At 43.6% G+C, this 20,529-nt stretch overlaps 1 protein-coding gene across 3 annotated transcripts in view; it reads left to right on the top strand.

Annotated features, from left to right (window-relative positions):
* The first annotated feature begins 2,121 nt into the window (after positions 1-2,121).
* trip4 (thyroid hormone receptor interactor 4) overlaps positions 2,122-20,529 on the top strand; it is an 84,988-nt gene continuing 66,580 nt past the window's right edge. The window contains exons 1-12 of one of the 3 annotated variants that reach the window (XM_064988856.1): positions 2,122-2,325; positions 2,743-2,921; positions 3,173-3,525; positions 3,681-3,756; positions 4,084-4,164; positions 5,679-5,787; positions 6,582-6,797; positions 7,292-7,421; positions 7,557-7,750; positions 10,037-10,161; positions 10,383-10,474; positions 13,930-17,896. In XM_064988856.1, coding sequence (XP_064844928.1) covers positions 2,246-2,325; positions 2,743-2,921; positions 3,173-3,525; positions 3,681-3,756; positions 4,084-4,164; positions 5,679-5,787; positions 6,582-6,797; positions 7,292-7,421; positions 7,557-7,750; positions 10,037-10,161; positions 10,383-10,474; positions 13,930-14,067 — 1,773 coding nt within the window. In that variant the 5' untranslated portion in view covers positions 2,122-2,245 and the 3' untranslated portion in view covers positions 14,068-17,896. Of the gene's footprint in view, positions 2,326-2,742; positions 2,922-3,172; positions 3,526-3,680; positions 3,757-4,083; positions 4,165-5,678; positions 5,788-6,581; positions 6,798-7,291; positions 7,422-7,556; positions 7,751-10,036; positions 10,162-10,382; positions 10,475-13,929; positions 17,897-20,529 lie in introns of those variants that run through there. The other 2 variants (XM_064988848.1, XM_064988864.1) reach the window with 2 other exon arrangements.

Here is a 20,529-nt window from a genome sequence, read left to right as displayed (position 1 = left end):
CATTTACTTTATAATGACTTGATCTCCCATTTTAGGCTAATATTACCATGTTATGATTATGAATAAAGCTGTTGGCAATCTACTTTTTGCAGTATATAGGATGGAAACATATTGCTATAAGGCTATTGTGTTATTTTCTATTGTAATCCATTTTAAGAATCAGACTAAGTATAATGATTCTGAAATACAGCTCTTAAATGACATTGTTTACAACATTGGGATGTCATTTGTAGCCAGCAGCATGTTATTTATTACATATAAACCACCTTTGTCAGATAGTCAGTGCTTGACCTGGGCAGGAGCTCACCGGACTGAGGACCGGCACCTAAATCTTTCTACTGCTGGAGCTCATGTTCCTCTTATAGAATATTATCTCAAAAGTACTGTGGAGCTCCTGTTCCTCTTATAGAAAATTATCTCAAAAGTACTGTGGAGCTCCAGTTCCTCTTATAGAAAATTATCTCAAAAGTACTGTGGAGCTCCAGTTCCTCTTATAGAATATTAGCCTAAAGTACTGTGGAGCTCCAGTTCCTCTTATAGAATATTAGCCTAAAAGTACTGTGGAGCTCCTGTTCCTCTTATAGAATATTAGCCTAAAAGTACTGTGGAGCTCGAGTTCCTCTTATAGAATATTAGCTTATAAGTACTGTGGAGCTCCAGTTCCTCTTATAGATATTTAACAGTAGTTCCTCTTATAGAATATTAGCTATAAGTACTGTGGAGCTCCTGTTCCTCCCAACATTAGTACTGACACCTATTTCAGTCCAAGTCAAGCACAGCAGATAGTCAAGATTTCACTTGGAGCTCATTCAACAGAGCCATTATGCTAAGAAGGAAACTAAGTGGATTGTGCTACATATTTGCTGAGTGTGACAAACCACCAACACCCATTTCTTAAAGAAATCTTTGTTAGCAAAAGAGCATTTGAGCACTGGATAATTTAATGCTGCAGTAATGGATAGGCATATTCCACTTAGTATTTTGGCAATCCTTTCCATAATCATACTGGCAGTATAATGTTGAACAAATCAGACTTGAGGTACTGGAACTATGGCCCATAAAAGGCATTGTAAAGAGTATTTGGTATCTACTATATAACAATGACATGCCTATAAAGTTTTATTCTCCCTGCAAGTACAATGATGAAGTTGAAATTTTGTCTATTGATTTCAGATTGAGGCTGAGGTGGGTCTACGACTGACAAACTGTATATAGGCCTAGTTACTTACTGTATAAACATTTGTAAAATTATATTATTTGTGGCTATTTGATGTTCTCCGGTTAACTTTAGGTGAGCTAAACTTCTACATACGCTAAAAATGTGTATCTAACTACACCTAACTCATCTTTCAGGGAAAATAGGCTACGCTTATTGCATAGTCTCCCTAGGCAGAGGGGTTGCTTCCCAGGCTCCCACATGCTTTAGGTCTTGGATTGAGAATACCTACTGCATGCATTAGATAGCAGTTCACTGAGATGTTCATTCCATAGAGATGTATAGAGGACTCTAGTGCCCAAAAGCCTGGTTAAAAGTGGGCAGCACCATTGAGGACTTTCAACATGTTTAAGTAGTCAACTGGATGGGACTTCCTATGGGTTCAGGAAGGATCACATAATCCCATCTCGGTCATCAGGAGGGATCAGCCAAATAATTATACTCCTGAGCAAACATTTCATAACTGCAGGCGGCACAAAATTGCCAACCTTGACTGTATACCTGTTGAGACAACACACTCCAGGTAGCAGTATGCACCCTTTCAGTTTATTTACCAAACGTTTATTTGCCCATGCTCTCACAGATGCCATAATGGGGCAGATACAATGTTGCAATCTCAATACATCTCTATGGTTCATTCTCACAGAGGTTTTGTCAATTCCTAAACTGCCACCTAGTGACTGTAATGCTGAATCAAGCTTATAGGCAAACGAGGCACGTGACTTGCTGTAATAAGGTGGGGTGGCTAAAACCTACATTGTTGTTGTTCTGTATGATTGAAATGTTCACTTTCCGTGTGAATTGATTATATGCTGACATTTTCTAATTATTCGTATTGTATGAAGTCATTGACATAATTTTCTGTCAAAGTTGGGAGGAACCTTCAGTATCCTTTAGTACACTGTTTCTGGTGGGAAGGGATTCTTTGTTGCACTCTGCGTACGCATTTATTATTCAACCGGTTTACAACAGGAGTTGCTTACATCCTTATATTGAAATTGCCATATTAAAGTTGTTTTAACTTTCATAATGTCGGATGCCTTGCTTCAATGGTGTGTGGACCAGTTGCACCACCACTTTGGCTTGGAGGCCAGTGAAGACATAGTCCAGTAAGTAGCTAACGTTAGCTAAATGTTGATTTAAAATAGTGAGCTACCCATTGCTAGCAAGCGAGCTGTCTGTCTTTTGACAGTTGCCCCTCTCATGTTAAAGTTAATAAAATTGTCAACGACATCATTATTACTATTAGGTCTGTAAACGTGTCAATCTTTCCAGTTCATTCAGCTAGCAAGATATGTAGCCATTTGCACTTGCCTGCTAGATTTTCCAGGTGGCCATATCTTAATGTCACTTCGTCAAAATCATGGTATAAGTTACTAAGCCAAAGCATGGACTGACTGAGATGGACGTAAATCAAGGTTTACCAAAGTAGGCCTAGCGGTCATAGGGCAACCTTTCAACAACGAGCTCCACTATCTAGGCGAGCTATAAAAGCGTTTCATTGACATTCTTCTCACTCTCAACAGGTATATTCTGTCCATCAACAATGCGGACGAGATAGCGGAGTATGTTGGGGACCTCCTTCAGGGCACTGATGGAAGGAAGAAGCAGTTTATAGATGAACTCCTGGACAGATGGCAGAGGTCTCAGACACTGACTCCTGACAGCACTGACCTGTTCCCCATAAACTCTCTGTCAGGAACAGGTAGGATGCCTTCTTCCGTTGCCACATTGGCACTGACCTGTTGTCTTATTGTTTGATATGTTTATTTTTAAAGTTATATATATTTTATAGGTAGTTTTCTTGTCAGGCTATATGGTTCCTAATGCACAATGCCAACAGTAGTGAGTCTGAAGACTGTTGTAATGTCCATCCTGTCCTTGTTAAGTGACTGTCCAAACACAGTAACAAGTACATGCATGAGAGGGAAAGCTAACCAGTATATGCTTCTCTAGATGCTCAAGACATGTCCAAGGACTCCCAGAAGAAATCCAAGCGCAAAGGCAGGAACAAGCAAGAGGTGATGGCTGTTAACCAAGCAGAGCCTGAGCCTGAGGTGGTGAAAACTCCCATTGACCTAATGAAGGCCCAGGAGAGCGGCAGCTCCTCGTCACAGAAGAAGAAGAAGAACACATTTGTGAGCCTCTACAATAAAGAGGGCCAGGACAAGCTGGCTATCCTGCTGCCCGGGCGCCATTCCTGCGAATGTCTGGCCCAGAAGCACAACCTCATCAACAACTGCATGAGCTGCGGACGCATTGTGTGTGAGCAGGAGGGATCAGGGCCCTGCATTTTCTGCGGCAGCCTGGTGAGAAAACAACCCGTTTTAGATCATCTGTAACTTTGTTTGTTTTATGTTTCCCCAGGAAGTTATTAGAATGCATGTTACTCATACAAATTCAATTTGGCCTCTTGGAGAAGTATTTTCCCCTGGTTTCGCATGTTCTTCTATGAATTGACCAGGTATGCACCAAAGAGGAGCAAGAGATTCTGCAACGAGACTCCAACAAAAGTCAGAAACTGCGCAAGAAACTTATGGGTGAGACAAGCCACCAGTAGTATCTATCTACATAGCATATTAGAGAGTTGTTGAAGTCGGAAGTTTACATACACCTTAGCCAATTACATTTAAACTCAGTTTTTCACAATTCCTGACATTTAATCCTAGTAAAAAGTCCTTGTCTTAGGTCAGTTAGGATCACCACTTTATTTTAAGAATGTGAAATGTCAGAATAATAGGAGAGAATGATTTATTTCAGCTTTGATTTCTTTCATCACATTCCCAGTGGGTCAGAAGTTTACATACACTCAATTAGTATTTGGTAGCATTGCCTTTACATTGTTTAACTTGGGTCAAACATTTCAGGTAGCCTTCCACAAGCTTCCCACAAAAAGTTGGGTGAATTTTGGCCCATTCCTCGTGACAGAGCTGGTGTAACTGAGTCAGGTTTGTAGGCCTTCTTGCTCACACACGATGTTTCAGTTCTGCCCACAAATTTTCTAAAGGATTGAGGTAAGGGCTTTATGATGGCTTTATGATGGCAATACCTTGACTGTTGTCCTTAAGCCATTTTGCCACAACTTTGGAAGTATGCTTGGAGTCTTTGTCCATTTGGAAGACCCATTTGCGACCCAAGATTTAACTTCCTGACTGATGTCTTGAGATGTTGCTTCAATATATCCACATAATTTTTCTTCCTCATGATGCCATCTATTTTGTGAAGTACACCAGTCCCTCCTGCAGCAAAGTACCCCCACAACATGATGCTGCCACCCCCGTGCTTCACGGTTGGGATGCTGTTCTTCGGCTAGCAAGCCTCCCCCTTTTTCCTTCAACCATAACGATGGTCAATATGGCCAAACAGTTCTATTTTTGTTTCATCAGACCAGTGGACATTCTCCAAAAATAAGATCTTTGTCCCCATGTGCAGTTGCAAACCATAGTCTGGCTTTTTTTATGGTGCTTTTAGAGCAGTGGCTTCTTCCTTGCTGAGTGGCCTTTCAGGTTATGTCGATATAGGACTCGTTTTACTGTGGATATAGATACTTTTCTACCTGTTTCCTCCAGCATCTTCACAAGGTCCTTTGCAGCTGTTCTGGGATTGATTTGCACTTTTTACACCAAAGTACGTTCATCTCTAGAAGACAGAATGCTTCTCCTTCCTTAGCGGTATGACAGCTGCATGGTTGTTGTTTGCACAGATGAACGTGGTACCTTCAGGCGTTTAGAAATTGCTCCCAAGTTTGAACCAGACTTGTGGAGGTCAACAATAATTTTTCTGTGGTTTTGGCTGAATTCTTTTAATTTTCCCATGATGTCAGGCAAAGAGGCACTGAGTTTGAAGGTAGGCCTTGAAATACATCAACAGGTACACCTCCATTTGACTCAAATGATGTCAAATAGCCTATCAGAAGCATCTAAAGCCAAGACATACATTTCTGGAACTTTCCAAGCTGTTTAAAGGCACAGTCAACTTAGTGTATTTTTTTTTTAAATTTTACCTTTATTTAACCAGGCAAGTCAGTTAAGAACAAATTCTTATTTTCAATGACGACCTGGGAACAGTGGGTTAACTGCCTGTTCAGGGGCAGAACGACATATTTGTACCTTGTCAGCTCGGGGGGTTTGAACTCGCAACCTTCAGGTTACTAGTCCAACGCTCTAACCACTAGGCTACCCTGTAAGCTTCTGATCCACAGGTGGATTGAGATAGTGAAATAATCTACTTGTAAACAATTGTTGGAAAAATGACTTGTGTCATGCACAAAGTAGATGTCCTAACCGACTTGTCAAAACTATAGTTTGTTAACAAGAAATTTGTGGAGTGGTTGAAAAACAAGTTTTATTATTGATTCCAACCTAAGTGTATGTAAACTTTTGACTTCAACTGTATCTACATAACATAGTAGGGAGTTGTTTGAATTCTATGTAATGTCTGTGTGCCCATCTGTGTCTCTCAGAGGGGGCATCGGAGAGGGGCTATCTTCCACACCAAGAGGCAAAGATGAAGACAGGGTTAGAAAAGGCCCTTCAACATAAAGACAAACTGCTGGAATACGATAAGAACAGGTTGGGATGTAGTGTGCATGTAGTATTGATGTGATTTCACTCTCTTTGTTTAAAGTCCGATTCTTTATACTTTCTTCCTGATGCATTTGGAGGCTGTATCCTTTATATTTGGAGGCTGTATCCTTTATATGTGGAGGCTGTGTCCTTTATATGTGGAGGCTGTGTCCTTTATATGTGGAGGCTGTGTCCTTTATATGTGGAGGCTGTGTCCTTTATATGTGGAGGCTGTGTTCTTTATATGTGGAGGCTGGGTCCTTTATATGGGGAGGCTGGGTCCTTTATATGGGGAGGCTGGGTCCTTTATATGGGGAGGCTGGGTCCTTTATATGGGGAGGCTGGGTCCTTTATATGGGGAGGCTGGGTCCTTTATATGGGGAGGCTGGGTCCTTTATATGGGGAGGCTGGGTCCTTTATATGGGGAGGCTGGGTCCTTTATATGGGGAGGCTGGGTCCTTTTTATATGGGGAGGCTGGGTCCTTTATATGGGGAGGCTGGGGGGGAGGCTGGGTCCTTTATATGGGGAGGCTGGGTCCTTTATATGGGGAGGCTGGGTCCTTTATATGGGGAGGCTGGGTCCTTTATATGGGGAGGCTGGGTCCTTTATATGGGGAGGCTGGGTCCTTTATATGGGGAGGCTGGGTCCTTTATATGGGGAGGCTGGGTCCTTTATATGGGGAGGCTGGGTCCTTTATATGGGGAGGCTGGGTCCTTTATATGTGGAGGCTGGGTCCTTTATATGCCGATGACAGGAGTGAGATTATCTTCATAACCCCTCCCCCTGTTTACATCGACAGTACGCGACGAACGCAGGTCCTGGATGACGAGTCAGACTACTTTGCCACCGACTCCAACCAGTGGCTGTCGCCTAGCGAGCGCGAGCACCTGAGGAAGAAGGAGGAGGAGCTACGGGAGCTTCGCCACGCCTCCAGGAAGGACAGGAAGATCACGCTGGACTTCACAGGCCGACAGGTGCTTGACGAGGGAGAGGATAACAGTCATTACTACAACAAGTGAGTGAATGACATGAAAACATCTCAATTCACACCACAGGAGGTTGTTGGCACCTTAATTGGGGAGGACAGGCTCGTGGTAATGACTGGAGAACAATAGGTGGAATGGTATCAAGCACGCGTGTTTCAATGCCATTCGCTTCGTTCCAGCCTTTATTGGGAGCCGTCCTCCCCTCAGCAGCCTCCACTAATTCACACCCTACTTCTCATATAGTTTACTACTGCAGACTGGAACACCATGGACTTGCTGATAGGACAACATGTCAGGTAGAGCAGAAACAGACTTAGTCCCAGGTTTAGTTATGTGAGTGCTTGGGTTACATAAACAAGAGTAGGTTTTTAATACACCATTCAGACATTCACAACACAGTGATGACCTCCATTTCTCCTGGTAATGTATACACACTGTTACAGCTAGAGGGGTTCACGTGTGTGTAGTTTGAAACAAGGCATCTAAAAAGCATCCTACTGACCACACTCCTTGGTGTTTTTAGGTTTGACGAGACGGTCAAGGCCCTCAACACAGGCACCAAGGGGAAAGCTCCCCAACGCCCTGAGGGACCAGCGGGGCGGCAGCACCTGAGAGAGCTGGTCAACCCCAACATCGTACAGGCTGCACCCAAGGTAGGACACACACACGCCACAACATCATGAGAAAATACTGTGTCTATTTACCCTGGTATATCCCTCTACAGCTGCTAACATTTTGTCAACATAATTCTGTGAATCTCTACTCCTTTCTTTACCATGCATCTCCAGTGGGTGGACGTGGGCAGTGGCCCTCGGAGATCTCAGGATAAAGGTGTTGTTGGTACAGAGGGAGACGGCGCTGTCGGCCCAGAACGCTCCAGACTCCGGCTGCAGGACAGAGAGCTGCAGGAGATGGCAGACGGGGGCTGGTGCCTCAGCATGCACCAACCATGGGCCTCGCTACTGGTCAAAGGAATAAAGAGGTACAGGACACTCTAATAATGGGCCTCACTATTGGTCAAGGGAATAAAGAGGTACAGAACACTCTAATAATGGACCTTGCTGTTGGTCAAAGGAATAAAGAGGTACAGGACACTCTAATAATGGGCCTCACTATTGGTCAAGGGAATAAAGAGGTACAGTACACTCTAATAATGGACCTTGCTGTTGGTCAAAGGAATAAAGAGGTACAGGACACTCTAATAATGGGCCTCACTATTGGTCAAAGGAATAAAGAGGTACAGGACACTCTAATAATGGGCCTCGCTGTTGGTCAGGAATAAAGAGGTACAGGACACTCTAATAATGGGCCTCGCTATTGGTCAAAGGAATAAAGAGGTACAGGACACTCTAATAATGGGCCTCGCTACTGGTCAAAGGAATAAAGAGGTACAGGACACTAATAATGGGCCTCGCTATTGGTCAAAGAAATAAAGAGGTACAGGACACTAATAATGGGCCTCGCTATTGGTCAAAGGAATAAAGAGGTACAGGACACTCTAATAATGGGCCTCGCTACTGATCAAAGGAATAAAGAGGTACAGGACACTCTAATAATGGGCCTCGCTACTGGTCAAAGGAATAAAGAGGTACAGGACACTCTAATAATGGGCCTCGCTGTTGGTCAGGAATAAAGAGGTACAGGACACTCTAATAATGGGCCTCGCTATTGGTCAAAGGAATAAAGAGGTACAGGACACTCTAATAATGGGCCTCGCTACTGGTCAAAGGAATAAAGAGGTACAGGACACTAATAATGGGCCTCGCTATTGGTCAAAGAAATAAAGAGGTACAGGACACTAATAATGGGCCTCGCTATTGGTCAAAGGAATAAAGAGGTACAGGACACTCTAATAATGGGCCTCGCTATTGGTCAAAGGAATAAAGAGGTACAGGACACTCTAATGGGCCTCGCTGTTGGTCAAAGGAATAAAGAGGTACAGGACACTCTAATAATGGGCCTCGCTACTGGTCAAAGGAATAAAGAGGTACAGAACACTCTAATAATGGGCCTCGCTATTGGTCAAAGGAATAAAGAGGTACAGGACACTAATAATGGGCCTCGCTACTGGTCAAAGGAATAAAGAGGTACAGAACACTCTAATAATGGGCCTCGCTACTGGTCAAAGGAATAAAGAGGTACAGGACACTAATAATGGGCCTCGCTATTGGTCAAAGGAATAAAGAGGTGCAGGACACTAATAATGGGCCTCGCTACTGGTCAAAGGAATAAAGAGGTACAGGACACTCTAATAATGGGCCTCGCTGTTGGTCAAAGGAATAAAGAGGTGCAGAACACTCTCATAATGGGCCTCGCTACTGGTCAAAGGAATAAAGAGGTACAGGACACTCTCATAATGGGCCTCGCTATTGGTCAAAGGAATAAAGAGGTGCAGAACACTCTAATAATGGGCCTCGCTGTTGGTCAAAGGAATAAAGAGGTGCAGAACACTCTCATAATGGGCCTCGCTATTGGTCAAAGGAATAAAGAGGTGCAGAACACTCTCATAATGGGCCTCACTATTGGTCAAAGGAATAAAGAGGTACAGGACACTCTCATAATGGGCCTCGCTACTGGTCAAAGGAATAAAGAGGTACAGAACACTCTAATAATGGGCCTCACTATTGGTCAAAGGAATAAAGAGGTGCAGAACACTAATAATGGGCCTCGCTGTTGGTCAAAGGAATAAAGAAGTACAGTACACTCTCATAATGGGCCACGCTACTGGTCAAAGGAATAAAGAGGTACAGGACACTAATAATGGGCCTCGCTACTGGTCAAAGGAATAAAGAGGTACAGAACACTCTAATAATGGGCCTCGCTGTTGGTCAAAGGAATAAAGAGGTGCAGAACACTCTCATAATGGGCCTCGCTACTGGTCAAAGAAATAAAGAGGTACAGGACACTAATAATGGGCCTCGCTATTGGTCAACAACATCCCTACTGGCCATGCTGTTGGTCAACAACATCCCTACTGGCCACGCTATTGGTCAAACGCATCCCTACTGGCCATGCTCTTGGTCAAAAACGTCCCTACTGGCCATGCTATTGGTCAACAACATCCCTACTGGCCATGCTATTGGTCAAACTCAAAAGGTCCTAGCTCGGTTAGTAGAACACGGTCCTCTGTAGCTCGGTTAGTTGAACATGGCGATTGCAATGCCAGGACAGTGGGTTTGATTCCCGGGAACAGCTGTATGTTAAAATGCATGACTGTAAATCAGTCTGGATTAAAGCGTCTGCTAAAAAGAATATGATGTGTGTCCAGGGTGGAGGGGAGGAGCTGGTACACATCCCACCGCGGGCTCCTGTGGATAGCAGCTGCAGCCAAGAGGCCCACCCCTGAGGAGGTCACTCAGGTGGAGAACCTGTTCCTTCAGATCTACAAGAGAGGTACACACACACACACACACACACACAATCTACCACTTTCTCTGGACCCTCCCCACACACACACACACACACACACATGGTTACGCACACACTGTTACACACAGACAGTCTACCACTTTCTCTACCCCCCCATACACACGCACACACCAATCAATTAAAATATTTATTAGGATGTATATAAACATACTGTTGACTCTCACCGACCACCTTCCTCTCCCCAGATCTTAAGTTTCCTAAAGACTACCCCACCGGCTGCCTGCTGGGCTGTGTCAACATGACCGACTGTCTGTCTCAGGAGCAATACAAGGAGCAGGTTAGTGTGACCACGTACCTTCCTACACACACGCTTCTGTACACTGGTACGCGTACGAACCTGCCCGGACACTCCGAGCACTTAGCTCTGTGTGAAGGCTATGTGATATTCTCCTGGTGAGTGTAGGAACCACAGACACCTCTAACAGACAGACAGGACATCGTTTCATCCTGGCTGGCGTGACGCCCAACACGTCTCAAGTCTTTTCCTCTCCCTCTCAGCCAAGAAAACACTCCAAGGGATAACAACCAAGAGTCTGGAAAAACGGATGGAATTTTAAACGGTCTGCTCACGGAATATTGGTTTTGACTGACGAGTTGCTCTTGTTCCAAGCGGTAGTCATCCTCTTACATTAAACTGGGATGAAATGCTTTGTTCCAAAATAATCCTGTCATTATTGTTTAAAGCAATGCAGAAATGGATTTTCAAAGTCAACATAATTACAAGGTAATGGGTGTCAGGTAACAGTTCCTGTGCCCCAGAATACCAAGGTAACCTGCCTGAATGACGACCGACCCGTAGCACTCACATCTGTAGCCATGAAGTGCTTTGAAAGGCTGGTCATGGCTCACATCAACACCATTATCCCAGAAACCCTAGATCCACCCCCATTTGCATACCGCACCAACAGATCCACCGTAGCTCAGTTACACAATCTCTATTGCACTCCACACGGCCCTTTCCCAACTGGACAAAAGGAACACCTATGCGAGAATGCTATTCATGGACTACAGCGAAGCATTCAACACCATAGTGCCCTCTAATCTCATCACTAAGCTAAGGACCCTGGGACTAAACACCTCCCTCTGCAACTGGATCCTAGACTTCCTGATGGGCTGCGCCCAGGTGGAAAGGGTAGGTAACAACACATCCATCACTCTGATCCTCAACATAGGGATCCCTCAGTGGTGCGTGCTCAGCCCCCTCCATACTCCCTGTTCACTCATGACTGCATGGCCAGGCACGACTCCAACACCACTCCAGCAGCGATCAGACAGTCTATAGGGAGGAGGTCAGAGACCTGACCATGTGGTGCAAGGACAACAACCTCTCCCTCAACATGATCAAGACAAAGAAGATGATTGTGGACTACAGGAAAAGGAGGACCAAGCACGCCCCCATTATCATCAACGGGCTGTAGTCAAACAGGTTGAGAGCTTCAAGTTCCTTGGCATGCACATCACCAACAAACTAGAATGGTCCAAACACACCAAGACAGTTGTGAAGAGGGCACGACAAAGCCCATTCCCCCCTCAGGAGACTGAATATGGCATGGGTCTTCAAATCCTCAAAAGGTTTTACAGTTGCACCATCGAGAGCATCCTGACTGGTTGCATCACTGCCTGGTATGGCAACTGCTCGGCGTCCGACCGCAAGGCTCTACAGAGGGTAGTGCATACGGCCCAGCACATCACCGGGGCTGGGCCGTATGCACACCACATCACTTCCTGCCATCCAGGAACTCCATACTATGCGGTGTCAGAGGAAGGCCCTAAAAATTGTCAACGACTCCAGCCACCCAAGTCATAGACTGTCCGCAAGGCAAGCGGTACCGGAGCGCAAATTCTAGAGGTCCAAGAGGCTTCCAAACAGCCTCTACACCCAAGCCATAAGACTCCTAAACAGCTAATCAAATGGCTACCCAGACTACCCCTCCCCCCCACGCTACTGCTACTCTGTCACTATCTATGCTTAGCCACTTTAATAACCCTACCTGCATGTACATAATTACCTCAATTGCCTCGACACCTGTGCCCCCACATATTGACACACTGACTCGGTACCGGTACCCCCTGTATATAGCCTCCACATTGACTCTGTACCGGTACCCCCTGTATATAGCCTCCACATTGACTCTGTGCCGGTACCCCCTGTATATAGCCTCCACATTGACTCTGTACCGGTACCCCCTGTATATAGCCTCTACATTGACTCTGTACCGGTACCCCCTGTATATAGCCTCTACATTGACTCTGTACCGGTACCCCCTGTATATAGCCTCTACATTGACTCTGTACCGGTTCCCCCTGTATATAGCCTCCACATTGACTCTGTACCGGTTCCCCCTGTATATAGCCTCCACATTGACTCTGTAACGGTACCCCCTGTATATAGCCTCCACATTGACTCTGTACCGGTACCCCCTGTATATAGCCTCCACATTGACTCTGTACCGGTTCCCCCTGTATATAGCCTCCACATTGACTCTGTACCGGTTCCCCCTGTATATAGCCTCCACATTGACTCTGTACCGGTTCCCCCTGTATATAGCCTCCACATTGACTCTGTACCGGTCCACCCCTGTATATAGCCTCCACACTGACTCTGTACCGGTTCCCCCTGTATATAGCCTCACACACTGACGGTTCTGTACTTCACATTGACTCTGTACCGGTACCCCCTGTACATAGCCTCCACACTGACTCTGTACCGGTTCCCCCTGTATATAGCCTCCACACTGACTCTGTACCGGTTCCCCCTGTATATAGCCTTCACATTGACTCTGTACCGGTACCCCCTGTACATAGCCTCCACACTGACTCTGTACCGGTTCCCCCTGTATATAGCCTCCACACTGACTCTGTACCCTGCCGCCCCCTGTACTGGTTCCCCCTGTATATAGCCTCCACATTGACTCTGTACCGGTTCCCCCTGTATATAGCCTCGCTATTGTTATTTACTGCTGCTTTTTAATCATTTGTTTTTCTTATCTCTTACTTTTATTTTCTTAACTACATTGTTGGTTAAGGGCTTGTAAGTAAGCCTTTCACTGTAAGGTCTACACCAGTTGTATTCGGTGCATGTGACAAATAAAATGTGATTGAACAAGGATAGTTAATATAATCTCATTCAGTTAGTTACTGTATTAACATGTAACTTTAGATTGGTGCTAATCGGTACCGAGCCTCGCAGTTAAAGCATCGGGCCAGGAACCGAAGGGTCGGTGGTTCGACTCCCCAAGCCGACGATGTGAAAAATCTGTTGTTGTGCCCTTGAGCAAGGCACTTAACCCTAATTGCTCCTGTATGTTGCTCTGGATAAGAGTATCAGCTAGATGATTTAAAATGTATCTGGTACAAAGCATAGATTTTTTTTTTATAGCTTCGTTTGCCTTTTCCAGTCTTGAAACACGTATTTATTTCATCTCAGCACTAACACACCTGATTCAAATAGTCCGCTAATAATCCAGCTGAAGTTGAAGTAGAACACATGTTCAACGGCTGGGCATCCCATAGAGAAACAGATTGCCAGAGATACAAAGTAACTAACTACTCCTGGTACTGTAATTTAGTAGCTTTTCAGAGTACTTGTAAAAATAATTGTTGTAATTTTAGTTTTATTTCCCAGAGAGGAAACGGTTGGTGATTTAGGCTAGGGTGTAATTGATTCTACTACAATGACATCATTGGCTTTCCTCTTTTCCTCCCTACTGTTATACAACTTCTAACCAGCAGAGGGCGAACTGCACCACTTCAGCATCAACCCACAGCCAGCCATTTTACACTGACTGGAGGCTACAGCACAATCACCATAAAGCACTGCTGAACCACAACACAATTCAACCCACATTACTCCCCTTCTCTATCGTCTAAAACACAAACGTGATCAACCAAACCCACATGGTATTAAGTTAACCCACGTTCCCATTACGTCTAGAGCAGTTAGATGAGATGGAGAGAAACGCTGTATTTCAGGGAGGCAGATTGACTCGCATCACCCTTTGATGTATAATGAATCAATCGGGTGCGCTGGTGCTCTCGGTGGTCTTTAATCTTTTGCCTTTCATGCTGTTTAAATGTGGAGATGCCTCAATGCCTGGATGGCCCAGTAAGGCCGTACCACTCCACCCCAAACCACTATGACTGAGGCTGCCAGCAGCTCTTTGAACATTGTACTCTTTCTAACATGGATTGATTGAAAGCTATGTCTGTTTTGTTTTAACCATGAGGAATGAGGATCTTTGTTGTTTTGGTTAGGTTTATTTAGAATGGTTTGGTGGTGGGGGGGTTTCCATCGGCTCCCTGTTCCTATGGAGGTTTACCACAGAGGTTTTCAACTGATTCTTTTCTATTATGTCAGCGAAATCACTGTCTTAAAAAAAAAGGAGGCATGTTTTTTGTGTTCCGTGTGTGTCTGGGTGATTCCCTGAACAGTAAAAGACCCTGAGTTTTCACAAAATGTAATCCATAGAAGGGTCCTTTTGAGGAATATGAATATCTGTAAAATGAGTATGAACATTTAAAAATATAAACATGAATATTGAAAATATATATATTTTTAGATTAGGTCATTTGTGTGTGTGTATGAAAATACAGTGGGGCAAAAAAGTATTTAGTCAGCCACCAATTGTGCAAGTTCTCCCACTTAAGATGAGAGGCCTGTAATTTTCATCATAGGTACACTTCAACTACGACAGACAAAATGAGAAGAAAAAAAATCCAGAAAATCACATTGTAGGATTTTTAATGAATTTATTTGCAAATTATGGTGGAAAATAAGTATTAATAATAACAAAAGTTTATCTCAATACTTTGTCATTGCCAACAAATGGTATATAACAGAGGTCAAACGTTTTCTGTAAGTCTTCACAAGGTTTTCACACACTGTTGCTGGTATTTTGGCCCATTCCTCCATGCAGATCTCCTGGGCAACACGGACTTTCAACTCCCTCCAAAGATTTTCTATGGGTTTGAGATCTGGAGACTGGCTTGGCCACTCCAGGACCTTGAAATGCTTCTTACGAAGCCACTCCTTCGTTGCCCGGGCGGTGTGTTTGGGATCATTGTCATGCTGAAAGACCCAGCCACATTTCATCTTCAATGCCCTTGCTGATGGAAGGAGGTTTTCACTCAAAATCTCACGATACATGGCCCCATTCATTCTTTCCTTTACACGGATCAGTCGTCCTGGTCCCTTTGCAGAAAAACAGCCCCAAAGCATGATGTTCCACCCCCATGCTTCACAGTAGGTAAGGTGTTCTTTGGATGCAACTGGTGTATGGTGTTCTTTGAATGCATCTTTGTCCTCCAAACACGACGAGTTGAGTTTTTACCAAAAAGTTATATTTTGGTTTCATCTGACCATATGACATTCTTCCAATCTCCTTCTGGATCATTCAAATGCTCTCTAGCATACTTCAGACGGGCCTGGACATGTACTGGCTTAAGCAGGGGGACACGTCTGGCACTGCAGGATTTGAGTCCCTGGCGGCGTAGTGTGTTACTGATGGTAGGCTTTGTTACTTTGGTCCCAGCCCTCTTTGGGTCATTCACTAGGTCCCCCCCATGTGGTTCTGGGATTTTTGCTCACCGTTCTTGTGATCATTTTGACCCCACGGGGTGAGATCTTGTGTGGAGCCCCAGATCGAGGGAGATTATCAGTGGTCTTGTATGTCTTCCATTTCCTAATAATTGCACCCACAGTTGATTTCTTCAAACCAAGCTGCTTACCTATTGCAGATTCAGTCTTCCCAGCCTGGTGCTGGTCTACAATTTTATTTCTGGTTTTCTTTTGACAGCTCTTTGGTCTTGGCCATAGTGGAGTTTGGAGTGTGACTGTTTGAGGTTGTGGACAGGTAGGTGTCTTTTATACTGATAACAAGTTCAAACAGGTGCCATTAATACAGGTAACGAGTGGAGGACAGAGGAGCCTCTTAAAGAAGAAGTTACAGGTCTGTAAGAGCAGAAATATTGCTTGTTTATATTGCTTGTTTGACCAAGTACTTATTTTCCATAATTTGCAAGTAAATTCATTCAAAATCCTACAATGTTATTTTCTTGATTAAAAAAAAAATTAAAAAATTCTCATTTTGTCTGTCATAGTTGAAGTGTACCTATGATGAAAATGACAGGCCTCATCTTTTTAAGTGGGAGAACTGACTAAATATTTTTTTTCCCCACTGTATAGATATCACATACATACATGTTTACATACACCTTAGCCAAATACATTTCAACTCAGTTTCACTATTCCTGAGATTTAATCCTAGTAGAAATTCCACCTTAGGTCAGTTAAAATAAAGTGTTGATCCTAAGAATGTGAAATGTCAGAATAGTCGTAGAGATAATTATTTATTTTAGCTTTTATTTATTTCATCACATTCCCAGTGGGTCAGAAGTTTACATAACCTCAATTCATTGCCTTTAAATTGTTTAACTTGGGTCAAACGTTTCAGGTAGCCTTCCACAAACTTCCCACAATAAGTTGGGAGAATTTTAGCCCCTTCCTCCTGACAGAGCTGGTGTAACTGAGTCAGGATTGTAGGCCTCCTTGCTCGCACACGCTTTTTCAGTTCTGCGCACACATTTTCTATGAGATTGAGGTCAGGGCTTTGTGCTGGACACTCCAATACCTTGACTTTGTTGTCCTTAAGCCATTTTGCCACAACTTTGGAAGTATGCTTGGGGTCATTGTCCATTTGGAAGACCCATTTGCGACCAAGCTTTAATTTCCTGATGATGTCTTGAGATGTTGCTTCAATATATCCACATAATTTTCTTCCTCATGATGCCATCTATTTTGTGAAGTGCACCAGTCCCTCCTGCAGCAAAGCACCCCCACAACATGATGCTGCCATCCCTCCCCATGCTCCACGGTTGGGATGGTGTTCTTTGGCTTGCAAGCCTCCCACCTTTTCCTCCAAACATAACAATGGTCAATATGGCCAAACAGTTCTATTTTTGTTTCATCAGACCAGAGGACATTTCTCCAAAAAGTAAAATCTTTGTCCTCGTGTGCAGTTGCAAACCGTAGTCTGGCTTTTTTATTGTGGTTTTGGAGCAGTGGCTTCCTCCTTGCTGAGCGGCCTTTCTGGTTATGTCGATATAGGACTCGATTTACTCTGGACATAGATACTTTTGTACCTGTTTCCTCCAGCATCTTCACAAGGTCCTTTGCTGTTGTTCTGGGATTGATTTGCACTTTTCACATGAAAGAACTCATCTCCTTCCTGAGTGGTATGACGGCTGCGTGGTCCTATGGTGTTTATACTTGCGTGCTATTGTTTGTACAGATGAACGGTGTACCTTCAGGCGTTTGGAAATTGCTGATTTCTTTTGATTTTCCCCTGATGTCAAGCAAAGAGGCACTGAGTTTGAAGGTAGGCCTTGAAATACATTCATAGGTACACCTCCAATTGTCTCAAATTATGTCAAATAGCCTATCAGAAGGTTCTAAAGCCATGACACAATTTTCTGGAAGTTTCCAAGCTGTTTAAAGGCACAGTCAACTTAGTGTATGCAAACTTCTGACCCACTGGAATTGTGATACAGTGAATTAATCTGTCTGTAAACAACTGTTGGTGTCCTGCACAAAGTAGATGTCCTAACCGAGTTGCCAAACCTGTAGTTTGTTAACAAGAAATTTGTGGTGTGGTTGAAAAACAAGTTCCTGACTCCAGCCTAAGTGTATGTAAACTTCCGACTTCAAACTATATGTGTGTGTGTGTGTGTGTGTGTGTGTGTGTGTGTGTGTGTGTGTGTATATATATATATATATATATATATATATATATATATATATATAACATATAAAGTGCTAGTCCCATGTTTCTTGAGCCTAAATAACTAATATTTGAAAATAAAAGAAACCTTAACTTGACAACAAATAAGATATTGGCAAAACAAACTAACAGTTAAAACTAAGTAAATATAAATAAACATATCTAGTATTGTCACAATGAATCACATAGCAACATATAAAGTGCTAGTCCCATGTTTATTGAGCCTAAATAAAATAAAACATTTCCATACACACAAAAGCTTATTTCTCTCCATTTGTTTGCACAAATGTATTTACATCGTTGACAGGAATATCCACCCACCACATCGGTTGCCAGAGAATTTAATGTTAATTTGTATACCATAAGATGCCCCACACATCGTTTTAGAGAATTAGGCAATACGTCCAACCGCCCCCACAACCTCTGACCAGGTGTATGGCTTTGTGTGGGCAAGCTGTTTGCTGATGTCATCATTGTGAACGGAGGGCCCCATGTTGCGTTTATGGTAGAAGATGGCAATTTGAATGCACAGGGATACTGTTACCTCATGTTTCAGCATGATAATGCACAGCCCCATGTCACATGGATATGTACACAATTCCTGGAAGCTGAAAATGTCCCAGTTCTTCCATGGCCTGCAAAGTCACCAAACATGTCATCCATTAAGCATGTTTGGGTTGCTCTGGATTCACGTGTACACCAGCATGTTCCAGTTCCCGCCAATATTCAGCAACTTTGCAAAGCCATTGTACAGGAGTGGGATACCATTCCATCGGCCAAAATCAACAGCTTGATCAACTCTGTGAAGGAGATGTCACACTGCATTAGGCAAATGTTGGTCACACCAGATTATTTATGTATTTATTTAACCAGGTAGGCAAGTTGAGAACAAGTTCTCATTTTACAATTGCGACCTGGCCAAGATAAAGCAAATCAGTTCGACACATACAACAACAGAGTTACACATGGAGTAAAATAAACATATAGTCAATAATACAGTAGAAAAATATGTCTATATACGATGTGAGCAAGTGAGGTGAGATAAAGGGAGGTAAATACAATATAGCAAGTAAAACACAGGAATGGTAGATTTGCAGTGGAAGAATGTGCAAAGGAGTAAAATAAATAAATACAGTAGGAGATGAGGTAGTTGTTTGGGCTAAAATATAGATGGGCTATGTACAGGTGCAGTAATCTGAGCTGCTCTGACAGCTGGTGCTTAAAGCTCGTGAGGGAGATAAATTTTTCCAGTTTGAGATTTTTGTAGTTTGTTCCAGCAGAGAACTGGAAGGAGAGGCGGCCAAAGGAGAAATTTGCTTTGGGGGTGACCAGAGAGATATACCTGCTGGAGCGCATGCTACAGGTGGGTGCTGCTATGGTGACCAGCGAGCTGAGATAAGGGGGGACTTTACCTAGCAGGGTCTTGTAGATGACCTGGAGCCAGTGGTACTGACTGGTTTTCTGATCCATGCCCCTACCTTTTTTTTAATGGTATCTGTGACCAACAGATGCATACTGTATGTACAGTGGCTTGCAAAAGTATTCACTCCCTTGGCATTTTTCCTATTTCGTTGCCTTACAACCTGGAATAACAATTTTAAAAAATGGGGGGGGGTTGTTGTGTCATTTGATTTAGACAACATGCCTACCACTTTGAAGATGCAAAATATTCTTCAAAGCAAAACTGCTCCAGCTCCTTCAAGTTGGATGGGTTCCGCTAGTGTACAGCAATCTTTAAGTCATACCACAGATTCTCAATTGGATTGAAGTCTGGGCTTTGACGAGGCCATTCGAAGGCATTTAAAAGTTTCCCCTTAAACCAGTCAAGTGTTCCTTTAGCAGTATGCTTAGGGTCATTGTCCTGCTGGAAGGTGAACCTCCGTCCCAGTCTCAAATCTCTTTAAGACTGAAACAGGTTTCCCTCAATAATTTCCTTGTATATAGCGCCATCCATCATTCCTTAAATTCTGAACAGTTTCCCAGTCCCTGCCGCTTTAAAAACATCGCCACAGCATAATGCTGCCACCACCATGCTTCACTGTGGGGATGTTGTTCTCAGGGTTATGAGGTGTTGGGTTTGCGCCAGACATAGTGTTTGCCTTGATGGCCAAAAAGCTCAATTTTAGTCACATCTGACCAGACTACCTTCTTCCTTATGTTTGGGGAGTCTCCCACATGACTTTTGGCGAACACCAAACGTGTTTGCTTATGTTTTCCTTTGAAGTAATGGCTTTTTTTCTGGCCACTCTTCTGTAAAGCCCAGCTCTGGAGTGTATGGCTTAAAGTGGTCCTATGGACAGATACTCCAATCTCCGCTGTGGAGCTTTGCAGCTCCTTCAGGGTTATCAGTCAAATTAATTTTTAAAGCCCTTCTTACATCAGCTGATATCATAAAGTGCGGTACAGAAACCCAGCCTAACACCCCAAACAGCAAGCAATGCAGGTGTTTTATTTATTTTATTTAACTAAGCAAGTCAGTTAAGAACAAATTCTTATTTTCAATGACGGCCTAGGAACAGTGGGTTAACTGCCTGTTCAGGGGCAGAACGACATT

The sequence above is a fragment of the Oncorhynchus masou genome, chromosome 2 (genome assembly GCF_036934945.1).
Source record: "Oncorhynchus masou masou isolate Uvic2021 chromosome 2, UVic_Omas_1.1, whole genome shotgun sequence".
Taxonomy (NCBI): domain Eukaryota; kingdom Metazoa; phylum Chordata; class Actinopteri; order Salmoniformes; family Salmonidae; genus Oncorhynchus; species Oncorhynchus masou.
Note: the sequence above shows the minus strand (reverse complement) of the source record. Positions and strands in the feature narration are given on the sequence as shown.